Source organism: Maylandia zebra, linkage group LG7 (genome assembly GCF_041146795.1).
Source record: "Maylandia zebra isolate NMK-2024a linkage group LG7, Mzebra_GT3a, whole genome shotgun sequence".
Lineage (NCBI taxonomy): Eukaryota > Metazoa > Chordata > Actinopteri > Cichliformes > Cichlidae > Maylandia > Maylandia zebra.
Window position 1 is genome coordinate 33,767,565 of NC_135173.1, and position 9,855 is coordinate 33,777,419.

Here is a 9,855-nt window from a genome sequence, read left to right on the forward strand (position 1 = left end):
TCCCGGTAATCAAACTAATTAAATAAGGGATTAAAATGCTATAGAAGTGTGTTTTAAACAGCATCAGGCCTTACTAAAGAGCTCAAAAAACTATTTCCTTGAATCAGAATCTCGTTTGAATGGCCCACATTCCTATTAAATAATACCAGTTTCTCCAGTTTGCATAATGTTTCCTTCTTCCTTAAAAACATTTTTACAAGAAGAGGAAGTTAAATTAAGCAGAAACACAAAGAAAGAAACAAAAGCTGCCAGATGGGGAAGTTCTCACAGACGCAACCTGTCGCCATTTGGGTTCTTTCGCTTCAAAGTCTTTATAAGCAAGTGTTGGATTATCTCAGCCTCTAGTGGTCATAAGTGGAACTGCAGCGCTGCAATTTCCTTCTGTTTTGTGAGGAGCAGCCAATCAAAAGAAAGTTGGTGCAAAAACATCAGTCCTAAGGTTGACATAAGATAAATAGGGCCATGGACATGCCCTCCAACATGAACTCAAACGCTTTGCAATATAGCATCACTGTGATCTTTAGACTGATCCGACCAAAAACCAAGCTGATCTGATGAAATGTCTACGAGGATTTTGTCAAAGTATCCGGCCTGGAAGGAGCAAAAACGGCATCTTAAAGTGTTGCTTTGTTGGAACTTTGTAGGGGCGGTGTTGTAGCATGTGGAGCAGCAACAAAAGGCACAGATTTTCGCAAGATGATGAGCATGACATGGGGCCAGACGTTGTGTGAACTTAGTAAAAATAGTTAATATAAAATATCTTTCATTAAAATGTCCTGTAGTGTTTGTTAGGTTAAATAATTAAGGTTTTGTTACGGTTAAAAGGAGAAAAAAAAAAAAAAGGACACAAGCCCAAAGCAGCCACGTCTGAATCACATTTTTATTTAACTTCAGTTGATCGAGTAAGAGTTTATTTATTTCAGATGAAGAGGCAGAACAGAAACACAATAAGACCCCCTGAGGCCAACACGTACAGTATGTCACACTTCTAAACCACCAATGACGAACAGTTTTGAGAAAATGTTCCCAGGACCACGTGCAGGAGAAGCAATGCTGAGGCTGTGAATTTCTCCTGAGTCCAGACTTCAGGAGGACGGACGCACCGATGAGTCTCAGGAATAAAGTGGATTTGTTTTATTCTTCGATTCATATTTTTCAGCTTTCTGTTCAGGAGCACCTGAAATATTCTTAAGGCTGACTTATTTTAGTAAATGTCGTGGCTGCAGGTTCAATGTTTAAAGCCAAATTTCCCGAAGAAAAACAAAGAATTTAAGGTGGACTGAGCTAATATTTTGCAACATTCAGAAGCAGATACTTACAGGAAACAACTGTTTATTTCTGGTTTAATAATCAGACACTGAACATGATCAGATGCACTTTTGAAGTCACAGGAGGAAGCTGTGAAGGTTAGAGGCGAAGCACAGCTGGCGTCCGACTTTGTTTCTGAGGAGTTGCATGGTGAAGTTTTAAACTCTTCAGATTTCAGAAATGAAAGCTACACGGGCAAACTATGGATTCGGTTTCATTTAATGTGCGCTGCCACATGCGGGTGTACTGACTGCATGTGTGTGTGTGTGGGCGTGTGAGTGCTCAGGGTCGGCAGCGCTGGATGAATCGCGGGTACAGGCAGACGTCTCTGATGTGGTGTCTGTTCAGCAGCCAGGTGAGGAAACGCTCCAGACCCAGACCATAACCGCCGTGAGGACACGTGCCATACTTCCTCTGAAACACACACAGAAGCCTGTTGAAACACACAGCTACCAACAACTACACACATGCAGTGATGCAATAAAGCCAAACGTTAGGGCTCATTCCAGGTGGGCCTTAAAATCTTGACTTCCTGTTTGGTGGTCCTCGGAGACAAAAAGTTTGGAAGCCACTGCATCAGCCATAAGAGAACCACTGTTATCTAATGATAAAGCTGAACAAGGATTTGGTCCCCAAGTCCTGAACTGTCTTTCTTCTGGCTAACGTCGACTAGCGCATGTTTGATAACCTTATTCAAGCTAACGTTACAAACTAACTGCCACGTGAGTCGTTTAACTGCACAAAGTAAAGATGTAGTGAGGTGCACAAAACATCTGAGGTCAAACCAGTGTTCATTTACCTGGTCTGTGTACCAGTAGTATGGAGTCGGGTCGATTCCCTCCCTCTTGTATCCCTCCAGCAGCTCTTCAGCGTCCCAGATACGCATCGACCCTCCCACGATCTCACCAACATTTGGCATCAACACGTCGACCTGCAGCACAGACAAACATACGATACTTGAGGGATCCAGGTAACTCACGTTTTTTGTTTTTGGTAAAACAGAGACAGACCACTGTGTGTTATACTTGTATAACTATGCATGTGACAAATAAAGAACTTTGAACCTTTACTGTGTTTAATGAATATATCAGATCATATCTTAATAAGGCCGCTGGTTGTTTCCTGACATGCCGCTGTATCACAACTGCCGTTCTGCTGTCCTGCCTTTATTTTTAAGATAAAACATTGTTTTTAGTCACAGATGACCTGCTTTAGTGAAGCTCTACACCTCGTCTCTCACACCACAGGTCACTCACACTCTCCTGCCGAGCCTTTAACTCACTCATCACCAACTTACTTATACTTTAAGTCTTTACCTTTTTACCTACTTAATGCTCAGGTTGAAGTGAAGAGCTCATGCTCCTCTTCACACAGAAACTGTACTTTTAGTGAAGGACATGACCTCCCCGCTCTCTAACCAGGCTTCAGCCACACCGCAGCTGGATCTGTGAGGTTCGTACCGACTCGGTGAGGCGTTTGTCCTCGGTGCAGCGCTGCATGTAGAAAGACTTGATCTCGGCCGGGAAACGACAGAGCAGGATGGTCTCGTTGATGGTGTCGGTCATCAGCCTCTCTGGAGCCTCGGGGATGTCCTGACAGAGGGAGAAATATCGACACAACAGGCAAGTCAAAGAAAGAGAGAATCAAAGAAAGACTTCATGAATATTCAAAATAAAAAACTCTTCAGGTAGGAGAAAACCGTATTTATAAATTGTAAATGATTGCAGAACATCTGAAAAGACCAAAGTTTGACAGCTGAGCTTTTTAACAAGTTGTACAACAGTGCCCTCTACAGGCGTCTCTGAAAACCGCAGCTCTCTGCTACTGACAGGATCTTTGAAGATCACTTTCCTGTTTGTCTGTCACAAGTGTAGGCCGGTTTAGACGTTCAGAGGAGCTGGTGTGAATAATACTTTAAGGAATGAAGATGTGGGTGTTTTTGGAAAATTTTTAACATTTTAATCGAGGGGACTGTTTTAAAACTTAATAAAACATTGATGAATGTTTAATGGATTGTATGCACTCATGAATTTGAATTGTTTGGAATATGTTTGATTAATTTTTTTTTTGATATCAGACGTTTTGGGGACTTTATAAGATGAGCTGAGCAGCTGAATGATGTGCTGTGTTCAACCGTCACCTCTCCGAACTCGTAGTAGGTGCCGTCGTCCTTCTTGACGTCATGCTCTCTGAGCCACTCGATGGCTTCGCTGTAGTTCATCCTCTTGAACGGCCTCTTCGGGGGTTTGAAGTTCTGGAAAAGCCATAGTCACCAAACAAAATATCAACTTTACTACCACACGTGAATGTTATGAGGTCAAATGCTCCAGAATAGTTAGAAAAATGACGCAGGAGCACAAAACTGTCGCTCGTCACGTACAGGGTTGATGTCGTAGAGCAGCTCTGCGGCGGGAGATTTGAGCACTCGGTCCACCACGTCACACACCAGGTCCTCAAGTCTGTTCAGCAGGTCCTCAAATGTAATGAAGGGACACTCCGCCTCGATGTGAGTGTATCTGACCATGGAGGACAATAATAAAAACACTGTAAGTAAATGATGGATCTTTGCAGAAAGGCTTTTAAGCTGTAACGTGGCGACTCACTCAGAAAGATGTCTGCGAGTGCGAGACTGCTCGGCCCGATACGACTGGGCGATACAGAAGGTGTCGCCCAGGGCAGGTATGCAGGTCTCCAGGTAGAGCTGAGAGGACTGCGTCAGGTACGCCTGCTCGCCAAAGTAATTGAGGTTAAAGAGCGTGGAGCCGCCCTCCACCTGAGTCTGCACCAGAGTCGGAGGAGTGATCTACACCGGAAAAATAAATTAACGATTATTGTAGAGCAAAGCGATCCTCAGTCTGATGCCGAGCTGTCTGCTCCTTTTCACACTCAACCCTCAAACTTACTGCTGCTGCATATTTTTCAGAATAAAGGAGAAACGGGCCAATCACAAAGCAGGATAAAATAAAACAACCATAACGGTTTGTAGTTATTACCGACTTTATTTCTGAGCGAGCAGCTGTCGAGTGAGACTTCTCTGTACTATTAAACTGCACTTTTATGACTAAAATATCTGTAATCAAATAAACAAACTGAAGAAGTGATTTGAATGCATTTGGATTTGATAAGAAGATGTAGTACCAGGCTCTTATCTGATAGAGGCTAAATCCTTCAATAGGTCCCAGATAAGACAATCAGCTAAAAACGACAAACTTAGGCCACAGACAGATATTTGCAGGTGGAATATGTGACCAGCTACACTCAAGCAGCTGCTTTAAGAAGACTGGAAAAAAGCTATTTATCTTGCATCTGGCCAGCAGCATCGACTTGACGTGACTAAGGAGCTTTTCAGTTCAGGTGGATCTGATTCCTAATCTGCAAAACTACTCTCAACCTGTGACAGAGGCACAGAGTGTCACTGACTAAAAGTGAGGTCATCAGGTTTGGGGGTTTCTTTCCTTGTTAGAGGTGAAGAAGCAAAAACAAAACAAACCCAACCCCACCACATTTTGGCATCCACAATAAATCTGTGCTTCACCTCGTAGTACCCACAGCTGAAGAAGTGGTCCCTGAAGCACTGTGTGACTGTGGATCGGACTCGGAGGATCTTGGAGACGTTCTCTCCTCTGATCAGCATGTGTCGGTTGTTCAGCTGGACGTCCACGTCCGACTCCTCGTTCAGTAGGTTGTCGGCCCCGCCCGCCGGAGCTAAGCCAACCAGCTCCCAGTAGTCGCCGTGCAGCTCGTGGCCTCCGGGCGCCTGAGAAAAGAAGACGAGGAGAACTCACTGAACATCTCCGTCCTGCATCTGCAGAGCATCTGTAACGGCTGAGGAGGCTCATCAGTGGAAACAGACGGTTTACTAGATTGTTCAGGTTGTTCCTCAGTCATGGTTCAGACTTTAGCAGAAGACAAAGTTTTCTGTTCTGTTCAACTATTAGTTTAACACAACATATTTACTGTACACTGATAAAAATAACAGAAACTCAAATCTCATTACTGAAATACACTTTCAGTCATGCGGTGATTTCTTGTTAGGATGATTCCAGGAAGAACTGTGGGGCATGTAAACATGTTGCTCTGGGTGACCTAGTTTCCTGTGAGCATGCACAGGCAGAGCAGGTTTCTGCAGCAGGTGAGTTTACCTGCTTTCCTTCAGGAACTGCAGTGACGGTCCCATAAATAGCCACCGTGCTCTCTGTGGACAAAACCAAGCCGTTGTAGCACTGGCACTAAAGACAAGAACAACAGAGAGTCGCACTCAGAATCAACTTCAGAAATTAAACAGCTTCTTTTTAAAGCACCAACTTCAAATGAATCACTCCCACCGATTTTGTTAAATCTTTGATTCTCTGCTTAGGCCTGGTGGTAGAGGATAAAAAGAAATGTCTTGAACTACATTCACGGCCAAATGTTTTAGGAGCGGCAGTTAAACGTTTATCCCCCCCAAAAAAAACAAACAAACAACTTTTTAATCCCAGGGAGCTCTTTGCAGCTTGTGAATATGTTTCTGATCACTCTGCACAACAACACAGAAACACTGTGAATAAAGACAGAAGCAGCAAAGATTGTGAAAAACCACACCGGTGCCAAACTTTTGGCCGTGACAGGACATGAACATTTAATTTTTAACCATAACATGTAGCTCACAGTGTAGAAAGGTTAAAAATGGGGGTTTATGAAGCTTTACCAGCTGATCGGAGAGGACACACTGGAGGAAACCGGTGCCATCTCTCAGCACAAGGAACATCAGGTTCTTCCCTGGAGGAGACAAAATAAAAAGCAAAAAAACATAATAATACACATATGTTGACTCAAAGTAACATTTTAATTATTTCTATCCTCTTAAAAAACTTAATTTGGCTCAATCTTAAAAACTGAATCTTACTCATTTCTCTCTTTTCACAGTCAGTAAAGAATCTTAAACTTACAAATTAATCTTTTCATTTCAAGTTTGTCATTTTGACATTATTCTTAAATGCAAAATAATTCAGAAATATCCTCGTTTAAGCCTTTAATGCAGCTGTCCGTATTATAAATGAATAACAAGCAACAAATCAGTTTTGAATTCTCTGACTTTGGAATCTTAAATTGAAATGAGAATGAGTAAATACTGAATGGATCGACTGTTTGATTATATTGATGTGTTCCTCACCCTGCCTCCTGAGGCGGTGAACCCATCCAAACACTTTGACCCTCTGGCCTCTCTTTTCTTGGAGACGATGGATTTTAACCTGAAATAAAGACAACAATCATCTTTAAATCATCACCAGGAAGAAGAAGAATCAGTGAAATGATTCAGACTTTGGAGACATATTTATATTTCTATTGATTGTTCAGCTAGTTTGGGGTTTAAAACAAACTTCTGTGTTTCAGCTGCTCAATTCAAACAGCAGCAAACCAGCCAAAGCTTATCGCTCCACACAAACCATTCTGGTTCAGGAATGTCGTCTGTGAACTGTTTTCTATCTACACAAAGCCAGTTACTTTCAGCTTAATCTACTTTCTTTGTTTTTAAACTGTATGTGACTTTTATTCAGAAACGCTGCATCCGCTGCAAAATATTAAAAATGAATGTAAAGAACCAAATAGTGAAACTTTAAGGAACAGGTTAAGAGGGCTGTTCTTATTTTTTCTCATATATATTATTTTACAACAATTAATTCTCATAAAACGGTTCCCAATAAGGAGGTTTATAAATCTGCAAGCAACCAAAAGCTCAGGCCTTATATTTCAAATTAAATGTAAACATAAATCAAGCATAATGCAGTCATTCAGTGATTTCAGATAGAAACGAAACAAGCTGTTTACTTTGAACTGTGAATCATGCAAAGCTACTCTGAGTCTAACACTAAAAAGATGGAGCTGGAAATGAGGCTGCATTCAGAGCTGCTGTTCTTTGGACTGTTTTTTGCTAACTTCTGTGTTCAAGTTCAATCAGACTTAAAACCAAACTTTCTAACAGGAGCAGGAGCCAAAATACAGGTAAAATAAGAAAGACTGACTGCTTCAGCCTCAGGCAGACTGGGATCGTTCTTAATGACGATCTTCTTGGCTTCCTCCAGGTTCTTCTCTCTCCTCTCGTTGTCCTCGGCCTTTACGACAAACACAGCGGAGCCATAATGAAGAGAAAAGCACAAAACGATTGAATCTGTAGAATGTTTTGTGTGACCCACTGATTGTAGGAAACATCTCGAGGTTAGACACAAACCTCCTTCTTTTCTTTGGCATCGTTCTTTATCTGCTCGCGGTTAAAAGCCTTCTTTGCGTTCTTCATCTGTGTCTTAGAGATCACCGCCCAGCGCTGAGGGAGACGAGGAGGAAAATGAACTGAATCAGTCATTAATAACAGTTAGTAAAAACAGGTGCTGCAGCTGGTACTGGAATAAAACTTGCAAAGTTTGGTTCAAAATGGTAAAGATTGGATTTCTATCCATGTTAAAGTGATCATCTATAAATATAACCAACCTCTCCCTCCTTCTGGGACTCTACAAAGATGGTGGGGAACGGCTCCTTTCCAGCAAACAACAGAGCCTGTGAAGATCCAAAGACACAGTGAGGTGCTGACAGACATCCCACAATCCATGCAGCCTGAAGCATTTTTACCCGTGCACATCTGAAGTAAACAAACAAGTTACCTTGAGAGGAGTTTTGAAGGGTTTCTGCTCCGTGCCATCTCCGTCTTGGTCGCTGCCACATTTATCTGACACATACAGCTCACCTGAGAAACACCAGCACAGTCGGCTCAGTATTTTCTCAGTATGTGCAATCTCTTAAGTTTACTGGCGCTCAGATTTTGCCTTCAAGGCAGGGCCTACTCTTCATTCAAGACAACTAAAATGCTGTGAGCAAAACACATTTAAAATACTTCCACACATCAGTACTAACAAGGACAAGAAAGAGACGTCACATTTCTCCCACGTTAGCGCCCTCTTATACGAGAACTGAATTTAAACTTCTGCCCCTCATATATAAAGTCTTGCAAAATCAGGCCCCACCATATCTCAGACCTCAAAGTACCAAATTATCCTAGTAGAGAACATTGTTCTCAGACTCAGAGTTTCCAAAAGAGGAATCAGAGACAGAGCCTTCAGCAACCGGCTCCTACACAGGAGATTTTCCTGATAGCTAAAGAATGTCAGACAAAGAGGCAGACACCCTCTGTACTTTTAAGTTCAGGCTTCAAACTTTACTTGTTCAAGCTTATGGGATCAGGTCATCTTGCACCATCTCTCATTTATTCTGGTTCCTTTTAAAAGTGAGTACATCCTCATAAGTGACCGTGTGACCCTTGGGGTTCCCTCTTTAATATTGTAATATAAAGCTAATGAGGTGACTGGCGCTATATAAATAAAACTGTATTCGAATTTAGTCCTGGTGAAGAATTTGGAGATGCAGTACCTTTCACACGTACTATATACCACTGAGCAATGTGATCAGCAAGATTGCATCATGTGTTCAAATATCTGACATGTAAAATAGTCAGCCTCCGGGTAACAACAGGCAATGGTAAAGACTAAGACTGTCACGCTTATTATCGTTACACGAACTTTACATGTAATGTGTAAAAATCTGCTGTATATTTACACCACATATGTGTGAATTCTATCATAGTGACACCCTAAAATGAAACCGAAAGTACCTTCAGTTTTCTGCTTGATTAAAACAGACTGAAATACAGTCACGGGTTAGATATTGGTTTGATCAATTAAATAAAAGACGGTGAGATATTCAAATCCAGGTCTGCCGCAGCCTCCTTTTGCTTCTCCACTGCAAACTGACAGCTGCCGTGGCTAAATGTTAGCATATCCTTGCTAATGTTTTCGTTTGTATAATGACTTTCATTGGTTCTGCAGCGGTAAGAAGGGCCGATCGATGCGTGATCATGCCACATATTAGCTCATATCATTCCAGAGACCTGACAGAATCAGAAATCGGCGTTACACAGCAGGCTAACTGCTAACATCTCTGCAACTGATGCAATATTAAAGCCACACATGTCTGTGGGAGCTAGCTAACCAGCTAGCTCACTCTCCTTCCTTACCTACTGAGATCTGTTCCACGTCTTTCGTTATCTCCGTCGCCATTTCGGCTCTGTTACTGCAGCAGCAGCCCGCTAAAACGCGCTAGTTTTATATTTAAAGAATACGGAATTTAACCTCCAAAGCCGACGACCGGTATTCACTGCTAACCAGTTACATGCAACTTTGCATCAGCCCCGCTAGAGCCTGCTCTCACACTGAAGGGAAGGGGGAGGATACTCAAGCGTGTTTTCATTTCCCATGCGCTGATTGGCGAGAGTGGAGACGTCAAGCAAATCCAATTGGTGGAATACCGCGTCAGTCAACTCATGTGCCATAACAATGCGACCAATCAGCAACGGGGACTGAAAATCAAAGAAGACTCTTGTGGTTGATAATAGTTTTTCTTATTTTGCTTCTTACTCTATGAATATTTTAATTATTTGCTATGATCATTGGGGGCAAAGATGCTTCCGCATTTGATGCTATAATTTTTTTAAATTATTTAATGCTACCATGTGCCCATGGT

At 42.1% G+C, this 9,855-nt stretch overlaps 1 protein-coding gene across 1 annotated transcript; it reads right to left on the minus strand.

Annotated features, from left to right (window-relative positions):
• Positions 1-862: 862 nt before the first annotated feature.
• nars1 (asparaginyl-tRNA synthetase 1) lies at positions 863-9,539 on the minus strand. The gene is made up of 15 exons (XM_004538527.2): positions 9,350-9,539; positions 7,944-8,026; positions 7,774-7,839; positions 7,517-7,609; positions 7,311-7,400; positions 6,461-6,539; positions 5,996-6,066; positions 5,451-5,537; positions 4,844-5,065; positions 3,912-4,111; positions 3,689-3,824; positions 3,449-3,562; positions 2,769-2,900; positions 2,108-2,239; positions 863-1,722 (listed from the first exon to the last, which is right to left on the minus strand). The coding sequence occupies exons 1-15, from the start codon at positions 9,390-9,392 to the stop codon at positions 1,591-1,593; spliced, it is 1,680 nt and encodes a 559-aa protein (XP_004538584.1). The 5' UTR covers positions 9,393-9,539; the 3' UTR covers positions 863-1,590.
• Between the last annotated feature and the right edge of the window lie 316 nt (positions 9,540-9,855).